Source organism: Balaenoptera borealis (genome assembly GCF_965194805.1).
Source record: "Balaenoptera borealis genome assembly, chromosome: 16".
In the NCBI taxonomy this organism is placed as follows: domain Eukaryota; kingdom Metazoa; phylum Chordata; class Mammalia; order Artiodactyla; family Balaenopteridae; genus Balaenoptera; species Balaenoptera borealis.
In genome coordinates this window covers 88,453,162-88,473,222 of record NC_138872.1, presented here as the reverse complement: position 1 = coordinate 88,473,222, position 20,061 = coordinate 88,453,162, and the positions used below count along the sequence as shown (strand labels likewise).

At 59.3% G+C, this 20,061-nt stretch overlaps 1 protein-coding gene across 1 annotated transcript; it reads right to left on the bottom strand.

The window, feature by feature from the left end:
- Positions 1-10,089: 10,089 nt before the first annotated feature.
- COX19 (cytochrome c oxidase assembly factor COX19) lies at positions 10,090-15,087 on the bottom strand. The gene is made up of 3 exons (XM_082360653.1): positions 14,942-15,087; positions 14,169-14,280; positions 10,090-10,674 (listed from the first exon to the last, which is right to left on the bottom strand). The coding sequence occupies exons 1-3, from the start codon at positions 15,021-15,023 to the stop codon at positions 10,590-10,592; spliced, it is 279 nt and encodes a 92-aa protein (XP_082216779.1). The 5' UTR covers positions 15,024-15,087; the 3' UTR covers positions 10,090-10,589.
- Positions 15,088-20,061: the final 4,974 nt, after the last annotated feature.

The window sequence follows — 20,061 nt, the reverse complement described above, 5'->3', positions numbered from 1 at the left end:
GAGGGAAGGGGAGGGCCCAGACGGCGAGGTTGGAGGGCCGAGGGGGGCTGCAAGGCGACGGGGGTGCTGGCACGCAGAGGACAGGCACTGGGAGGGGGAGGGGGCCCCGGGGCTGGGGTGCAGCAGGCGTCCGCATCCCCACAGAGGGCAGTGCGGCCCCCAGCCAGCGGCAGCTGTCCCCAGACTCCTGAGGAGCTTCTGTAAAGCAGGTGGGTTGGCGCTCCTGCCTGGACGGGGAGGGGAGGGGACACACCGAGCGCAGAGGTGGCCAGCAGCAGGGGCGCAGCAATGCTCGGAGCTCCTGGCTGACGCGTGTGCTGGCCTTCTGGGCAGCTGGGCCCCTCCTTCCACGGGCCCCTCCCCTCGGCAGCATTCTCGCAGCGCCCGCGGTGTGCAGAGCCCTTAGCAGCTTGACCCGTCTAACTAGGGGAGAAGACGGGGAGCCCCAGGCTGTGCCAGCACCCCTGGCCTGAGACCCGGGTTTAGGCTGAATTAGCCCCAAGCCCAGCACGGGGGTGGGGAGAGCGGGCGCCGCCTTCCAGCCCCTCCCTGGATGTGCTGTGGCTCTGGGGCTGAGCCACCGCAAGGTTCCGGGGTGGTGCCGGGCAAGAAGGGAGCAGGGCAGGAACCCGGCCAGAGCCCTCCGGGGGCCTCGGGCAGGGCTGCCGCGGCACCCCCCGCCTGCGCCCACCCTCCTCCCCGGGCCTGCTGGGCCAGACCCTGGAGGTGACCCCTGTGGGTCTTCCCAGGAGCGGGGCAGCTGGGGATTTGCGGTCAGCCCTCCACCGGGGGCCGGGGCTCATGGGGGCGGAGGAAGCAAGCACCTCCCAGAAGGGTGGAGATGGCAGGAAGATGGTGGCTAAAATGCGCGACAGGGACGCGCCTGGCCACGAGGACCAGCTTCCTGGTGTGGCTCGGGACGGTTCCTGTTTTAAAGCCCTCACCCAGTGCAACTCCTGAACCTCTGCCCTCAGCCTCCGGCCCCACCCCCAACAAAAAGGATCTCTTTTTTTTTTTCTTTTCTCACCAAGAGAAACACAGAAAAACCCAAAAGAAAGGTGACCCTGGGTACAGCAGGGCCACTCAGGAGCTTTGCGTGTGCTTAACAGACGACACAGATATGGAGGCCCCTCCCCACCCCAAAGCCAGGGGGCAGCAGGGACAGGCCCCTGGGACCAGGACAGTTTCTCCACCTGAGAGTGGCGCTGGCCCTGGAGACCCCCTGGGAAGGCGGGGTCTCAGGGCTGTCCCCAGAGGTGACATGTGGGGTGGGGTCTCTGTGGGGGCAGGGCGCTATGGGTTGTTTAGTGGGTCTGGGGACATTTAAAAATATTTTTTGCTTGGTGTCCCTAAGAGAACCAGCACCTGGCAGGAGGAGGAGGGTGGAGCATCTCTCGGGCTTGGAGCGAGGCTGCCAGGACGTGGCTTCCCCAAGGCAGTGAGCACGGGCGGCCTGGCCGGGGCCGGAGCGGGAGCCCGCGGCAGCAGCAACATCCAGCCGTGGGTCTGCAGTTCACACGCAAATCAGCGCCACTCAAACTCACTTATAGGGGCTCCCCTGCTGGCACAGTGGTTAAGAATCCGCCCGCCAATGCAGGGGACACGGGCTCGAGCCCTGGTCCGGGAAGATCCCACATGCCGCGGAGCAGCTAAGCCCGTGTGCCACAACTACTGAGCCTGCGCTCTAGAGCCCACGAGCCACAACTACTGAGCCCATGAGCCACAACTACTGAAGCCCCTGCACTTAGAGCCCATGAGTCACAACTACTGAGCCCGTGTGCCACAACTACTGAGCCTGCGCTCTAGAGCCCACGAGCCACAACTACTGAGCCCATGGGCCACAGCTACTGAAGCCCGCGCGCCTAGAGCCTGTGCTCCGCAACAAGAGAAGCCACCGTAGTGAGAAGCCCGTGTACCGCAACGAAGAGTGGCCCCCGCTCGCCACAACTAGAGAAAGCCCGCACACAGCAACGAAGACCCAACGCAGCCAAAAGTAAAATAAATAAATAAAATTTAAAAACTCACTTGTAAAGAACTCTTAACGGGAAGAGGATCTGAACGGCGCTTTCTCCGAGGAAGACGCACAGATGGCCAGCGTGCACGTGGCGACGCTCAGCACCACGCGTACTCCGGGAGACGAGACACGGCCGCACACACGCTGGGACGGCTGCCATTCAGCCACAGAGACTCACCAGCGCTGACGCTTAAACACACTCACCGTGTGACCCGGCAGTTCCACTCCTAGGTACACACCCAAGATGGAAAACACACGTTCACTCAGAAACACGTACGTGCAGCGTTACTCCCAGGAGCCAAAGGGGAACAACCCGTGTCCATCGGCAGGTGAATGGATACACAACGCGGTCCCTCCCTGCAGTGGAACAGGACTCGGCCACGGAAGGGAAGGAAGTGCTGACAAGCTAGAACCTGGACGGACCTTGAACATGCGATGCTCGGTGAGAGAACGCGGTCACGGAAGGGCAGATTGCGTGTCTCCTCATGTGAGTCCTCGGATCTGAAGAGTATTTCCACGTGTCAGTCCCAGCCCCTGTGCTGAGCCTACCGCGTCCACTGAACGGAGGGGTCCTTCGTTCCGCCCCTCAGCAGCCCTTAGCGATGGGGAGGCCCTGGGCCACCTGCCTCCTGAGGCTTGTCTCCAGGATCGGACCACAGGCCTGAGGACTGAGCACGACGGACCCCCCCCACCCCCAGAGGGAGGCGGCAGGGAAGCCCGCAGCCCCTGTGGAAGCGTCTCACAGCTCACCAGGCTCTGCAGACTGCAAACAGAGCCGGCCCGGGCTCTGACCCGACCTGTCAGGACAGGCCTCGGACAGGGGGATGGGGCGGGGCGTGAGGGGTCTTGGATTTCCCAGAGAGGGGCCCTCTGTGCCCCACCTTGTCCATCCATCATCCATCCATCTCCCCTCCCCCAGGATCTTCCACAACGTCACTGACGTTCCCCCCCCCCCCACTGAGAGGTGGACTCTACCTGCTCCCCCCACCTGGGGCGGGAGCCAGGGGCACTCCAACCCGGGGAGGACGCGGCTTCCGAGGCTGCCGCGAAAGGGTGCGGCTCCCGCCTGGCGCGCTGTCTCTCCCTCCCTGTGCGTCTCTCCCTCCCTGTGCGTCTCTCCCTCCCTGTGCGTCTCTCCCTGTGTGTCTCTCCCTCCCTGTGCGTCTCTCCCTCCCTGTGCGTCTCTCCCTCCCTGTGTGTCTCTCCCTCTGTGTGTCTCTCCTCTCTGTGTCTCTCCCTCCCCGTGTATCTCTCCCTCTCTCTGTGTCTCTCCCTCTGTGTGTCTCTCCCTCTCTCTGTGTCTCTCCCTCCCTGTGTGTCTCTCCCTCCCTGTGTGTCTCTCCCTCTCTGTGTCTCTCCCTCCCTGTGTGTCTCTCCCTCTCTGTGTGTCTCTCCCTCCCTGTGTGTCTCTCCCTCCCTGTGTCTCTCTCTGTGTGTCTCTCCCTCTTTGTGTGTCTCTCCTTCTCTGTGTCTCTCCCCCTCTGTGTGTCTCTCCCTCCCTGTGCGTCTCTCCCTCCCTGTGTGTCTCTCCCTCCCTGTGTGTCTCTCCCTGTGTGTCTCTCCCTCCCTGTGTGTCTCTCCCTCCCTGTGTGTCTCTCCCTGTGTCTCCCTCCCTGTGCGTCTCTCCCTCCCTGTGTGTCCTCTCCCTGTGTGTCTCTCCCTCCCTGTGTGTCCTCTCCCTGTGTCTCTCCCTCCCTGTGTGTCCTCTCCCTGTGTGTCTCTCCCTCCCTGTGTGTCCCTCCCTGTGTGTCTCTCCCTGTGTCTCCCTCCCTGTGCGTCTCTCCCTCCCTGTGTGTCTCTCCCTCTGTGTGTCTCTCCTTCTCTCTCTGTGTGTCTCTCCCTCTCTGTGTCTCTCTCTCTCTCTGTGTCTCCCCTTCTCTCTCTGTGTCTCTCCCTCTCTGTGTGTCTCTCCTTCTCTCTCTGTGTCTCTCCCTCTGTGTGTCTCTCCTTCTCTCTCTGTGTCTCTCCCTCTAGCTCTCCGTCTCGGTCTCTGTCTTGCTCTCCTGAGCCGCCACCCTGCCGAGGCCCCGTGGAGGCCAGTCTGCCTGAGTCCCCTCAGCTCAGGTGCCGGCCACGCGGGAACAGCCTCGGGGAGCCTCAGCCGCCACCTGGTGAGAACCCCCGGCTGACCGCAGCCCATCCCAGGGCCGTGAGGGTGGTAACCATCAAATGGTGGGGTCAGAAGCCAAGTCTGGGGCGCTGCCACCCAGCGAGGGCACAGGGGTCTGTGGAAAGCCCGCCCCACAGTCACCATGCCCAGGACGCTCTGTTCAGAGAGAGGCCGGGAAGGGAGGCCTGGCGCGAGCCCTCCTCCAGCTCCCCCTGCCCCAGGGTGGTCTCCTCTGGACGGGGCTCCGCCGCCCTCTGGCACACAGCCCGCGGGCGTGGACGGCGAGCCGCCTGCCGCCGTCACTGAGCCCGTGCTGAGCAGGGCGCTGGCCCGGGCGCTGGGGGGCAGGGGGAGTTGTTGAGCCTCAGCTGGGGCCCCCACTGTGCTCAGGGCCCCCCAGCCCCCAGCTGGGCCGTCGTGTCAGCAGGACCTGGGGCCTCAGGGGTGCACAGCCCTGGTCCAATCTTTAGGTCCTGGAGCGTGGAGGCCACTGCACATAACACTGTCCCCTGGGGGCCCCAGGGGACAGCCCTCCCACAGGTGACTCTCAGGCGCTGCAGTGCCGCCACCGTCCAGCAGGGGCCGCCACGCCACCACATTCTGTCCCCGAGGCACCAGGACCGCAGTCGCCAGAAGCGGAAGGCCCCCAGGCTTCTGTCCTTCGGTGGCAAGGCCGGCCCACCCCTGGCCTAACCAACCCTAACTGCCCCCTCCCCCGCCCCGACGTGGTAAGGCGGCTCAGCGTCCTCAGAAAGCTCTGTCCCCCCAGCGCCGAGGTGCCGGAGACCCTCCCCGGCCAGGACTGCCTGTCCCCCCAACACAGTCTGCAGCCCCCAGCGTCCATCATGCGGCCTCGCTCTGTCCCCAGTGCCCAAGAGATCTGCTTCCCTTCACACTCAGAAAGCGGCCATCAGAGACACCGCTGGGCCCCCAGAAGCTGAGTCCTCATCTGTCAGCGCACGTAGCTCTGTAAATCCCACGCGAGGGCCGCCGGCAGAATCCCGCAGATGGAGGCTCCCGGAAGGTGCTGGAAGTCGTGGGTTTATTGCCGGGCCCTGCAGGGAACATGGCGGAAAGCCAAACCTCGCTTCCCCCCGGGGCTCTGCAAGAGCACCCTCGGCCCTGTTCCCGGGGTGAGGGACGCCCCACTCCACAAACACAGCTGAGACTTGATTCCATCCCTCCAGGAGAGACTTTATTCACAGTGTTAAGACAAGGTCACTTGCTCCACGGGTTAACAGAAAGTTCCTTATGCCTCTTGCAACAATAAAACCCTCATTTTCTCGTCCAGAAATACCTAATTTCACTAAAAGACTGACCTCAAGCACCAGGCAGGTAGAATGACAGACACGAGAGACAGGAGCCCTTTCTTCCCCAGTAAAGGCTGGGGAAGCGGCACCGCGGCCGGGAAGACACGCTCGTGGGGGCCAGCCTGTCCCCCGCCCCAGGGTCACTGCCGGAGCTCCCACTTCCCATGGGGAACCGACGCGGCCCCTCCCGTAAGAGCCGACAGGGTCCACAGCCTGGTGGCGGCAAGCCTGCCCTCAACCAGCAAGGCCACACGGCCCCTGACACACAAGCCAGCACAGTCTCTGCTCATGGGCCGCAGCAAGTTCCAACCACAGGCACGCAACTTGCCGAGGACATAAAATACAACTAAACACAATGAGCTTTTTTAAACTAATGATTTTATTGTTTCTATAAAAATGATACGTGCATGTTATAAAATACAGCCATGAAGAAAGTTCACCGCTACTCAGCCGGAGGTGGCGGACTGGTCCGAAGGCGTGCAGGTGCCCTCTGTGCCTGTTCAGCAGTTCCCCACTGAAGACGGGTCTGCAGCTCCCACGGCTCAGGCCACTGAGAGGGTAGGAACCACCACCGAGTGGCCTGAAGCTGTTCTTCCACAAACTCTTAAAATGGAAATAGGTTGACGGAAAATAGTTTCTCAAAAAAAAAGTAAGAAAAATACCAGGAAACCACCCAGACTGGCAGGCATCCTGAACATCTGCTGTTCAGGGTTCCAAACCCGCTCACACCTGCAGAGAATCAGGAGACGTCCAGACAGACACCTGACAAGAAGGGGGACCCCGTCCCACACGCCACGCTGGCAGTGACTTTCTGATCCCGGTTATTAAGTACATACCCATTCTCTGTCTGCCAGCAACAAGCAGCAGCAAAGCCAGTACCAAAGAGTCCGAAAAAAACAGGGATTTAAACTCAGCCCTGAGAAAATTCGACCCACAACTGGGTTGCTGTGGATCACGAGGACAAGCGCTCAGCCGTCCTGGGGCCCGAGCGAGCCACCCGCCACCCGGCCGCTCAGGGACCCCGTGCCGTGCTCCAGCGTCCTCCCAAACCGCCGGCAGGTGGTGCTGTCGGCTGAGGACCGGCCTGAAGTGCACACGTCCTGGTCCCGGAACCCGTGATTCTGCGGCCCCACATGGCAAAGCGGACTGTGCAGGTGTGGTCAGGGGTCTTGAGAAGGGAGGCGGGATTATGCCGGGGGGGGGGGGCAATGTCATCACGAGGGCCCTAACAGGAAGGAGGTGGGAGGGCCAGGGCCAGAGAGAGGTGTGGGGAGGAGGCTGAGTCGGGGAGGAGAGAAGCCACCGGCTCAGATGGAGGACGGGCCACGGGCCACGGGCCACGGAGCGCGGCGCCTCTAGGAGCTGGAAGAGGAGGAGACGGACCCTCCCCAGAACCCTGGGCAGGAAGCGGCTCACAGGAGCCTCTGGACTTGTGGCCTCCAGGCTGGAGCATAAATGTGCTGTTTAAGCCACCCAGTCTGTGCTGACCTGTTAGTGGGGAAGAAACCTGACTTGCATTTTTAAAAAAATAAAAACACTGCCTTCCTAAACAGTAAACATATTCCAGCCACCCTGTGTGCTGCTTGAGGTTTTCACAGAGTTGCTAAAAGGACCTGGGGCCCAGCCAGCAGAGTGGAGGCCTGCGCGAGGCTGCAGACGGAGGGTGGCCTGGCCCTGCGCCCCGAGCTTCCGCCCCAGGGGCTGGAGTGAGAGCCGGGTCAAGGGGCTCCGTTGGCCTCACCTGTCGGGAAGGCAGCTGTGGGCCCAGGTCTGACCTGATTGCTCCGGCTTACCTCCTGCCTAAGGAGGACACTTGGAAAACATTCTGGAAATTGTCTTCTAATAATGTCACTGGCTCATTGTGACGAGTATATACGAGAAACAAAAGGCATTCTTTACATGACAAATGATGGGCAACCAAAAATATCTCACAGGAGCTTTGGCAGGACCAGACAGGACGTCTGGACCCCTGAGCCTGGCATTTTTAGCAACTGAGACCCAGGAGACAGCAGGCAGTGCGGGAAGCTGCTGCCCTTTGTCAAGAGCCCGACTGCCCTCTCCCAACGCAGAAACCACTACGTCTGCATTCTATCTGAGATTCATGAATGTGTTTCAAAATGAGTATTTACCCAATCACGTATATAGAAAGTTCAACTACAAAGAGCTTAGCACAAAACATTTTTTTAAACGATTCTGAAGTAATTTCAGACTTCCAGAAAGCTGCAGAAACAGGCCACAGTTCTGTCTGCCCACTTCTCCCGACGACACCCTCTGCGGCACAGGACAGGAAGTGCCGTGGCTGACCTGGTGGCCCTCGCCTCCCTGGACCCTTGGCCCGGGGCAGCCCCTCCGTCTGTCCTCCAGGACGCGGCCCTTCTGGGGAGCGCTCTTCTTCACTCTGCAGCCCGTCCCTCACGTCAGGTGTGTCTGCGTGTGCTCGTCAGACTGAGGTGAGGCGCTCCTGGCAAGACAACGGCAGGAGCAACGCCGCCTTCTCAGGGCATCGGTCGGGGCAGGCGCCGTGGGGCCCAGGCGGTCAGGCAACCACGCTGAGAAGCCTCAGCTGTTTGCCAAGTGCCTGGCAGGGCGCCCTCCAGACCAGGCAAACCTGTTCCACACCACGCTGCCCGCCCACCTCAGGGCCACCGACGCCCCTTCCTTCCATGCGGGTTGGGATCCGGAGGAGGGGCCGTCCCTTCCTGCACTGATACGTTTACTCCATGCATTATTTCCATCAACGGGGACTCCTGGGTAGGAGCTGATTCTGCAGCCAAAGCCCATTACAGTCCTTCCTGCTGCTGCCCCACTGGTCCCCGATCGGGCCACTGGGAACTCCATCGCATGTCCTCTCGACAAGCCCATCATGGTTCCAGCAGTGCCTTACTTCTGACACAAGAGGATCCAGGCTCATCTGGACTTTCCTGCCCCTGGGTCCTCCTGCTGGAGAGAGGCTCAGATCCGTGCTGCCAGGGGTCACTGCCCCTGGTCCCTTGGTGCCCAGAGCGAGGGGACGTCCGTACGAACACATGCACGCACGCATACACACTTGTACGTCTGCTTCTCTACCCACTGCCCTTGCAGATGTCGGAGAACCAGGATCCCACAGCCCCAGCTCTCATCACCCACAACACAGCTCCAGCTTTTTCCACCTTAAAGCTCACAGCCTCAGAACCATTGTCGACGTGAAGAACCAACATACTAACCAGGGTACAAATCTTGTCTTTTTGCCTCTAGCTTTAGTCAAAACACTATTTTCCAAAGCTACCTGGGCAAGTCCCGCCCCGCCGGCCCCTCCGCTGTGGGCAGAGTCAGCGTTTGCGACACGGCTGGGCTCGGGGTCGCTGCCGCTGTCCCACGGTGACCCCCCAAGTCCCGGTTTATCTTTTGAGCACGTAAAACAAGAACATGGCTCCGAGTCAGAAGCGCTCAGAGAGCTGCCCCCCACCCCCCACCTCCCCACCTGCCGGCAACCATCCGCACTGGTTTCCAGTTTGCCTTCCGGAGTTTCTTGTTGCTCAAGCACGCGGGTGTGGCGCTGGTTCCTTCTCTCTCTCACCGCGACATTCTCTGGGCCCTGCGTTCCCTCGCGGAGCCCGCTCACCGTGTGCCACCCCTGGGGCCGCGCGGGGCGCTCCGTTCTCTCCCCCAGTCCTTCCTGCAGCCGCCCAGGGCCCCGTCTCTAAATGCTTTCCAATTGCAGACAACGCTGCGATAAACAACCTTGTGCGTGTGCGACGCTGCACTGTTGGAAAACACAAAATATTTTCGTGGCTCACTGGTGATAGAAACCATGGCTTTTCATAAACTAGCTAAAAATATGGAAACAACCTGCAGCACAATTAGAAGCACAGAGAGCCGACGCGGAACAGTGACAAACCGCAGATGAAGCGCTTGGTGCTGGACCACCACCGTGGCCAGCGGCGCTGGGGAGCCCCGTGGAGATGGGCCCAGCCTCAGAGGGACCGTCAGGGAGGGCCTGACCGAGTACGGCCACCACCGTAGGACCGAGGCAGAGGGACGTCAACACAGAGAACTGGACACGGCCGAGGAGCAGAGCACGAGGGTTTCCCAGAGCCCGGCCTGGGTCACCAGGGGGGATCAGGGCCAGCTGTGCCCACCAGCGGGGACACGCCTGGATCCTCCCAGCACTGGCCACACTGGGACAAAAGCCAGCTGCCTGGGGGCCAGGGAAGGCAGCCCACAGGGCAGGTCCGGGGGCTCTGCTGTAGTTCTGAGCCCACACGACAAGGCGCCCCAGAAACGCCACCGCAGGGCCTGCACCCCCAGGAGGTCTGTCCTGACAGCGCCCTGGGCAGCTCTCAGTGGGAATGCGCTGCCCCGACCACGCCTGGCCGGGAAGCAGGGCTGGCTGCGGTCCCGGGTGCTTCCTCGGAGTAAAAGCACTGGAGGCCACGGTGCACATCGATCGACAGGGGGGATGATCTGTTTCTCAGTTACAGCAGATAGTTCTTAAAATTACACCATCTAGTTTTACAAATATCGTCTGATCCAAATCAGAAAATGCCCTGGACTAGAAGGATACCTGGTGTTTGTGCATCACCAGAAAAAAAATCAAGAAGTCAGGTACATCAAAAGCCAGACTGCTTCCCACTTCCAAGTTTATCCTCTACTTTTGTTTAAAAAAAAGAAAGAAAGAAAGAAAAGACACATATATTTATGAGTACAAAGAGAAAATCATTTGCTAGGAAACGTTTTCCTGACAATCTCTGTCTACATAACAGACCACAATTCGTGAACATTTATCACTTTTGCACCGAAAAGACGCACAGAACCCATGATGTGAGTCCAGCATCTCACAGGGACCCGCGGCGCTCACTCACTAGGCGGACGTCATCCGGCACCTCACCTCCCGGGAGCCCCATCACACACCTGAACTTAAAGATAAAACCTAACGCTCCTGGGGGAAAATGGGATCTAAAAGGGACAGTGGTTTTCCAGAATCCTTTTGGAAGCTTCAGAAGACGAGCCATCTCCCAGCCACGAGGCGCATCCATCAGGGAGGGTGTCTGTCTTGATTTCAAGCGGCACCTCGCGGCATCACCAAAGCCCCTTCCTGAGCCACGGTACCTACAAGCAAGCTGCTGGGGCGGCAGGTCGTCGGACAACCCCACACAGCCCTGCGGGCTTCTTCCCATCACGGTTCCGTCTTTATCTCTGACTTTCCATCTATCAAATCTCCAAATCCCAGTTTTTCCAGGGGTTCTCGTGCCATCAGTTGCCTGAAAGGAGAAGTGAGAGCTGTCAGGGTGGCCGGGAGAAGGACGAGGTAGGCCCTGGGCACCCGCCACCATCTCAGCCCCAACCACTCTGCCCTGGGAACAGACCCCGAGCGGTACCCTTAGACCTGCACCCCCGAGGGCGGGACAGAGGAGCCCCGCTGTGCTCCTGGCCACACCTCCCTCGTCACGTGGCTCCGGAACTCGCGGGGCCGGCCGCCTAGACAGCCAGCAGGAGACCAGAGGCGGAGCGGGTCGAGGTGCAGGGGTGAAGGAGAGCCTGGCGGCTCCGGGGTGCAGTCCCTCCACCCCCGCCCCCTCTACCCGCCCCCGACTGCCACGCCCACGAAACCCAGCGGCCCAGCAACAGTCCTTAAGACGATGTCCCCCGAATCGCAAACCCCAGGCGGCACAATCTAACCCGGCAGCAGATTAAACCAACTGCACAGTGATGGGATGCACAAGACACTCCCTAAACCCAAAACAGGCAAACAACGATAAACCTTCGCGCGTCTTTGCCAAAAGAGTACGACTGGCCGACAGCTCTTCAAACTGACTCCTCAGACTTCACTGCGGTCGGCAGGACCACGACCCCCAGATGACACCCTAATCCCTACAGCCTGTGAGTGTGACCTTACACGGGAGGGGAGTTAAGGCTGAAGATGAAAATAACGTTGTCAATCAGCCGGTTTGGAGATGAGACCACCGTGGATTATCCAGGTGGACCCAACCTAATCCCATGAATCCTTAAAATTAGAGAACCTTTACTGGCTCTTGTCAGAGAGAAAAAATGTAAAGAGGAGAGAGGATGGGACAGATGCAGCACTGTGGACCGTGAGGGTGGAGAAAGGGGTCTCGGGCCGAGGACATGGCATTGTTGGGAGCTGGAAAAGGCCAGGAGACAGCGCCTCCAGAGGGAACCTGCCCGCACCTGATGACAGTAACCAGTGTTCACTGGCCGCACCCTGGGTCGGGCAGAGGGCTTTCCCGGGACCGTCTGCTCTACCCTCTGGCACCCGGTCAGGAGGCCCGGCCTCAGGCGGGAACCGGACCTGAGGTCGTGGATCAGACGTGTGTTTGCTGGGTCTCTGCCAACAGTGCAACCCCCATTTTAACAGTTGCTGCCGTGAGAAAGCGTGCCCCCACCTAAGTCGCAGACACGTCCACTTCAGACTGACAGGGCCCGAGTCCTCGTGAGGCGACTTGCAAACTCTACTGCGGTCTGGTTTTTAAAAAGACACACGTGAGGTAAGTAGGGGCAAAATAAGGTCTGGGATGTCAGCAGAAAGGAAAAAAGAGGAGGAGAAAAGAGGCTTTTAAAAAGGGTGATGAGTAAGGGCAAAATGGGAAAAATCTTGACCCTGAATCTGGGTGATGGTTATGGAGATCCAGACGATCCTCTGCTTTTGTATGTTTGAGGATTTTCACTGAAAACAAACTGAAAATCTCCAGTCAAAATAACTGGCCAAGTCAGAGACACGTACATCCCCGTACATGCGTCCCAACGTCGCCTGACCAACCAGGGAAGCCACTTGAATCGTGGGACCCCCAGCACGGCCGGCCGCGTCCCTGCCCCCCACGCCCTCAGCGGCCCAGGGAGGCTGGTGCCCAAAAGCTGCGCTGGGCGAGGGACCACCACATGGAGACGCGGGCAGCTCCCTCCCAGGGACAAATGGGGAAAAGAGGGCCCTGTGCTGGCCCTGCCTGGAAGCCCTGCTCTGGGGCCGAACCAGCCGAACCCTCCGGGCAGCCTCACGCAGGAGCTGCTCTGGGGCCCAACCAGCCGAACCCTCCGGGCAGCCTCACGCAGGAGCTGCTCTGGGACCCAACCAGCCGAACCCTCCGGGCAGCCTCACGCAGGAGCTGCTCTGGGACCCAACCAGCCGAACCCTCCGGGCAGCCTCACGCAGGAGCTGCTCTGGGGCCCAACCAGCCGAACCCTCCGAGCAGCCTCACGCAGGAGCTGCTCTGGGACCCAACCAGCCGAACCCTCCGGGCAGCCTCACGCAGGAGCTGCTCTGGGACCCAACCAGCCGAACCCTCCGGGCAGCCTCACGCAGGAGCTGCTCTGGGACCCAACCAGCCGAACCCTCCGGGCAGCCTCACGCAGGAGCTGCTCTGGGACCCAACCAGCCGAACCCTCTGGGCAGCCTCACGCAGGAGCTGCTCTGGGACCCAACCAGCCGAACCCTCCGGGCAGCCTCACGCAGGAGCTGCTCTGGGACCCAACCAGCCGAACCCTCCGGGCAGCCTCACGCAGGAGCTGCTCTGGGACCCAACCAGCCGAACCCTCCGAGCAGCCTCACGCAGGAGCTGCTGGGCCCCGTGCTGGCCCAGGGACGACTGACCCAGGGACGGTGACCCGAGCTTCGGGGAGGCGGGCGACCTGCTCACACCCTCACACGGGGCGGAGACCAGCTCCAAACTCGGTCTCGGAGGCGTGGCCACACCAAGAAGGAACTCACGGAGTTCAGGTGTTTTGAAGATGCATCAGTTTGAAAGAGAGTGACTGGAACGGGCAGATCCGACCGATGCGCCGCTCGGGGCTCGGGGACGGCAGAGCTGCTTCGGGCCGGCCCGCAGCCAGACGCCAGCTCCGCGAGCCTGCGCGACGCAGGAGGCCACGTGAGGGCCCGTCCCCCTCAACGTCCCCAGTGTCCCCGACAGCCCTCAACACACCGGGGCCTGAGAAGCACAGCAGATCTTGCCTGGAGGCGAGTGTCTGAGTTTGTTACGGGAAAACGAAAATAGGGCTCAGAGTGCATTGATTTCTGTCAACCTGTCTTCAGACAAGGCCTCTGATGACTCGAGTCCTTAGTGAACTAACGAAGGGCTCAAAAGGCAGAAATGAAAGTTCCCACCCAAGGATGTAATTACACGTTACACACTATCCCCGTGAAGGTTTACAACAGTACTTGTTTTAAGGAAAATCTCAACAGATCAGTTAGGAGCGTTCTTGTTTTCTTTAAAGGTGACGTCCGGTAAATTCTGATTAAGACAGGAAGAATCACTCGTCGTTCATCGTTCCTCACAGGGCCCACTGTCTCGCCTGTCACACTGCAAACAGCTCTGAGCCGACGTGGAACAAAACAACAGAGCACATACTTCTATGTTCCAAGAAAAATATTTAAAGGAATAAGCTGCGTACCCACAAATCTTCAAATCTTTTGACTCAGTCAGCATTTTTATGATGTGCGATTCTGAAAGCTGAATGACATGTCAGTAGCACCCAAATTTGGAAAGAAAATCCTCGGAGGAAGGCAATCATGTCCAATGCTATCACTGGAGAAAAGGTTCCCATGATTGCTAAACAACTTGGAGTACAACTGAATCTCTGAAAAGCCTCAACCTCACGGGCAAGCAGCCCTACAGCTCCGAAACACAAGCTGAACTGAGGCCTGAGTGAGGCCCCCAGTTAACGACCTCTTGGAATAAACATTTTAGCCAGAGACGCGGGAGGGGGGAGAAGTCATAAATAACTGTTGGCGGGTACTTGCCTCTCCATCCTGCACTCTAAATATTCTTTTGACTCATTTCTGCACAAAGCATTTTCAAAATTATTGTCCCGGAGACACTTCATGAATTTCTCTTTAAAGCTTTTACATTCACCTGGAACGAAACAGAAAAGTGTTTCCTTTTTAAGGTGAAAACATGACAGGCCCGCCCGGCAGCCTTACTGGCAACCCCCCTCTCCTCCCCCTTTGAAAACTGGTTTCCTCCCGAAACACGCTGGAAACAGACTGGAAAAAGCAAACGTACGAAGTGGGAAAGCAAGTACAGGAGAAAGAGGGCATCCAGGCGGCGGCGCCAGGGAGCTCACGCAGGGTTCTCCCGACGTTGCCGCGTGGGTCTAATATGTCCCAGTAAAGTGCTGGCACACAAAAAATCCATCCATAAACCTATCTCCGAAGCCTTGCTTTCCACGCAGTCTGCGGCGATCAGGAGCGTCCTTCGCTCTCGCGCGAGACACCCGTTTAACCCCGCGGGCCTCACACCCGCGAAGGACTCTGTCGACGCAACGTCGGCCCCAGACTGGAGGCCGGGACTCCGCGTCCCCTCCCCGGTTCCGAGGGCCCACCCCGTCCGGCTCCCACCCTCGGGCCGCGACGGGAGGCCCTGAGCCGGGACCGGACCCGGCCGGGCCGAACCCAGCCTCAGCGGCCCCGCCCGCACCGCGAGCAGACGCAGTGCCGCCCCGGCCGCGCGGCTCCAACGAGCCGGCCCAGGGCTGCGCCGGTCCGGCCGGGGAGCCCCGACCGCCCCCGCTCACCGAAGTGATCCAGCGGGAAGCTGCCCTTGTCCGGGGGCCGCGGCTGGAAGCTCTTGGACCCGAAGTTCATGGCCGTCGACATGATGGCGGCGCCCGGAGTCTCCAAGAGCGACGCGCGCCGTACGCAGGACGGCCGGCCGAGCGCCGAGCAGGCCCCCGCGGGAGCGCCGATCACGTCGAGCGGCGAGCAGCCCCTGGTCGCTTGGCCCCGCCCCTCGCCCTATAGGGCCCGCCCTCACCACCAGGGCCCCACCCCCGGGCTCTAAAAGGCCCGGATCCTCCGCCAATTGCTCTGCTGGACCTTACGAACCTAAGGGGAACCCAGCGGCAGAGGGTCCAGCCATCATCTCCTCACGATGAGGAAATGGAAGTTACGAGAGGTTCAGCAACTTGCCCAAGGACACACAGCAGACTTGCACCGTCCTGCAGGCTGTGCCTGTGGGTCTCTGTATCCCCGACAGTCTGCAGGGGCTTCTCCCTCTGGGCACCAGGGCCTAATCCTGGCGCTTGCCTGGTGAGAAGGAAGGAGCGTTAGCTTCCTGCGGCTGCCATAACAAAGTGCACACTCTGGGTGGCTTAGAACAACAGAAATTCTCTCACAGTTCTGGGGGCCAGTCGTCTGAGATTGGGGCGTCCGTTCCTGGCCTCTCCCATCCCTGCTGGTGGGTTGCTGGCTTGTGGACGCATCACCCTATCTCTGCCTCATCACGTGGCCTCTCCCTGTGTGTCAGTGTCCAAATCTCCTGCTTTTATGAGGACGCACTTGTATTGGATTAGGGCCCACCCCGATGACCTCACCTTAACTAATTACATCGGCAAGGACCCTGTTCCCGAAAAGGTCACATTCTAAGATAGGGGGAGCTAGGACTTCAACATATGAATTTGGGGACACAATTAAACAGATAAAAGAGTAAAAATGCATCATAAACAGGAAAGCCCCTGGTGGTCATTTATTATTGTTGTTATGGCAACAGTAACAACAGGGAAAGGGCTGAGTGGGGACCCCAGCTCTCCCCAGCAGAGCTCCTCCCAGCCCTGCACCCTGGGCAGAGCCTCTGGTTTTCATCTGGGTGACGGGGAAAGTGGGCAGCTGCCCGCCCAGCACACCCTGTTGTCTGTGATTCTGCCCTGAGCTCAATCCCCACCCACCCGCTTAACAGTCACTGGCACCCGCCATGTGCCAGGCCCCGGACGTAAGCACAGAGGGGCCTTAGCATCACAGAGTCACCACTGGCCCCTCTGGACAAGCTTTCTTCCCCCCAGGCCCTGCCCCTTGTAATGTCAGGAGCTTGCCAACCAGTCCCAGCAGCCCCTCCCGCACAGGCCTGCCCCCTTCCAGGGCTGACTCGGGTGCCCCCTCCTCCAGAAGGCATCCACTTGCCTCCACCCACTTGAAGGCCCCCCCACCCCACCCCGCCTGTGGTGCACACCACCGGATCTCTGTGCCTGAGGCTGGATTCTCTGTTTGTCCAAAGCCAGCACAGAGCTCCACCAAACGTTTGTGGGCTGACAGCAGGGGTCTGCAGGGAGAGCCCATCCCGTTGTCTGGGCCTTGGTTGACCTGGGGCTCTGGGCCCACTTAAAACTACAAAAGGAAGATTGTACCTGTTCCTGCCGTACTAACAACCGTTCACACTGCTGGGGCCAGGGGCCGCACACTGGGTTATTCATTAATATGTTTCCAGGGCTGGTGAACAATGGAAGCTTTTATTACCCAGCAAGTAGCACTTTTCCACTTGACTAGATCGCACCACTCAGCAGTAAAAGGGACAGCCCATCCCCACCAGGGCTGCCCGCACCTCTCCGTCTGGCGGCCCTGAGGGACCAGTGAAGCACCAGAGGCCCAGGGACCTGGAGGTGATGGCCAGCTTTTAACTGACATGTCTGTACCTGACAAGCGGTTATTGCTTTGCAGGAGATGTTTAGCAGTGCACAGATTTGAAAATCGGGGAAGGAGCTAATGTTTTTGGAACCCCTCTTACGCGCCGGGCTGTTTCATGTGGGGTCACAGGGCCGGGAACAGTGCCCAGAACACAGTAGGTGTTCTGTTAATATTTTTTGAAGATGGAATTCCCTGGCGGTCCAGTGGTTAAGACTCCGCGCTTCCACTGCAGGGGGCGCAGTTTCGATCCCCGGTAGGGAAACTAAGATCCCACAGGCTATGTGGTGCGGCCAATCAATCAATCTATAAAAATAAAAAAATATTTTTGTAGAATGAACATAGTTGGGCAGGTATTATTATCCTCATGTCACACGTAGAGACACAGAGAGGTCAAGTCCCTTGGCTTGAGGTCAAGAGATGCCACCGAAATGAGAAGCCCGTGCACCGCAACGAAGAGTAGCCCCCGCTCGCCGCAACTAGAGAAAGCCCGTGCGCAGCAACAAAGACCCAACGCAGCCAAAAATAAATAAATAAATAAATAAAATTAATTTATTTTTTTAAAAGAAGTCACATAGCATTGCCTCCGCCGTGGTCACAAGCTCCCACTCAAATTCAAGGGCAGGGCCCCTGCTCTCCACGGGCGGAGGACAAATTATACAAAGAGCTTACGGGCTGGGCGCTGTCATTGCAACATGCCGTCTGCCTCAGCTAACAAGTGGATGGAGGGGCTGAGTGTGGAGCCAGGTGTGTGCAACTCCAGACCCCTCTAGGGAACATCCTGCACCTCGGGTGTCAAGGCCAGGTGTGACCTGAGCCGCAGTCGGAGCCTGGCGACCCCTGGCCAGCGGGGCCTGGCCAATCCGGTCGGACCAGAACAATCCCCAGGCTCCTGCCTGAGCACCAGGACAGAGCTGGTGGAACTGTGCACTGGACTGCGGCTAGGGGACGCGAGCCTGGGCGGCCGGCTGTCGTCTGGCCACCGTTACCTGCCCCAGAGCGCAGCCAGCAGACCCAAGAGCAAGGAGAATTCATCCAAATCCTAACAACATCATCTGGTCCCTGGATCAACCCTTGCCTGAAACTAAGAGATAGCTGATCTTTCCACTCTAACAAATTCTGCTGTCAAAGTGTAATTTTCAAAAGGCTTTCAGCCAAATATATACTGAGCACATGTCAGAATTTTATCTCACCCGTTAACAAGGGAACGAGTCTAGATGGCAAGGCTGGTTCAAAGAAGAATGTCAAACCCTGACGGGTCCACGTGCAGTCAGAGGAGAAGGAGCTCGGGAACGAGACTGCTGAGCTGGGCTTAGGAGTTAATGTCTGACATTGATGTCAGGTTAATGTCTTAACAGGACAATAAAGCCACAACCTTGGTTATCGTCTCCGCCAGACAGAAGTCATCTGCATGTTTATGGGGGAAAGTTACCCGCACTTTTCCTATTTTCCGCAAGGTAACCTCCAGCTTCGCGGCACCTGGGCCTGGTCAATAATAAACGGCAAGTCAGAGAAAGCAACCCTCCCGGGCCGAGCGACACCCGGCAGGCTGGTTAGACAGTGACCCCATGAAGGGACACACGTCACCCATTTGCCTCGTTTCTGCGAGTGGGGTAATTTTCTGAACTCTGCTTCCACGGTGTCCTGGGGCTGCCCTAACGGGACCACAGCCTAGGGGGCTGAAAACACCGCCAACTCACACCCTGTCAGCTCCAGAGGCTGGTGTCGCAGGGCCATCTCCCAACGGCGCTCCGGCGGAGGGGGGTCCTTCCTGCCCCTTCAGCTTCTGGGGCTCCCACGTGCCTTGGCTTGTGGCTGTGGCCTGCACCTCTGCCTCCGTCACTGCGCGAGGGGCAGGATGACCTCTCTAAAGACCCTCCCTCCAAACAAGGTCCTATTCTGAGGTTCTGGGTGGATGTGAATGTTGGGGGGACGCCCTTCGACCCAGTGCCCTGCTCCAGCCAGTTTGCGGTTTTTTCCCTATGAAGAGTCCCACCGGGCACAGAACCCTTGGGTTCAGGTGCATGCGATGCAGAGGCAGGCCCCACACAGGGGGCTGGGGGGCCCTTCTGGACCCCAGGGTGTGGGCGCCACCTCAAAGTTCAGGGGTCACGAGCTTGAAAAATCATTCTTGTTGCCGAGAAAAGGGACCGGCTGGCCTGGAGCAGCGCTCAGGAGACCCCCCAGCATTTGGTGTCAGATATCGGGGGGCAGGAAATGAAGGCGCGGCGGAGACCAGGGACACCCGGAGGTGGCGGCTCCTCCTGGTGCCCTGCAGACGCGGGGGCAGGAGGGGCCTCGCCTGGGGTGTGGGGCGCCTGGGGTGCAGCCACTTCCCCGGGCGGGAACGTGGCCAGATCTGACGAGGAGCAACCCCTTGGCTCGGGGCGCGCTGCCAGGAAGTCATCTTACAGCGACCGTGCAGCTGTGCACAGGGACGGGCACACAGGCCTTTTTATTTTATTTCTTATAAATTTATTTATTTATTTACTTTTGGGCTGTGTTGGGTCTTCGTTGCTGTGCGCGGGCTTTCTCTAGTCACGGCGAGCGGGGGCTACTCTTCGTTGGGGTGCACGGGCTTCTCATTGTGGTGGCTTCTCCTGTTGCAGCGCATGGGCTCTAGGCGCGCGGGCTTCAGTAGTTGTGGCTTGTGGGCTCAGTAGTTGTGGCTCGCGGGCTTTAGAGCGCAGGCTCAGTAGCTGTGGCGCATGGGCTTAGTTGCTCCTCAGCATGTGGGATCTTCACGGCCCAGGGCTCGAACCCGTGTCCCCTGCGTTGGCAGGTAGATTCGTAACCACTGCGCCACCAGGGAAGTCCCACACAGGCATTTTTAGCAGGAGTTTCGTAAGGGCCTGAGACGGACCGACGGACAGGCAGGCCCAACCCAGCAACGAGGCAGCAGTTACGCAGTGGGAAGGAGGCCCCTGCTTGGTCCTGGCCACATCGTTACCATAAAAATAAAATGCAGAGACTTTGGTTGATGGAGACGTTCACTGTCCTGAACGTGGCAAAGGTTCCCTGGGTGTCTACGCATCTCAGCTCATCCAACTGTACGCTTTTACATGCGCCGTTTACCGTACGTGAATAAACTTGTTAAAAAAAAAAAAAAAAGCGTGTACACAACAGGGTGCATCTCTGAAGGATGCACAAGGAAGTGGTACGTCGGGGAGGTGCTCACCTTGCTGAGGGACTTGGTGGACTTCCGGACTCTTTGCTGGTGTGTCTCTCGCCTACTGGAATG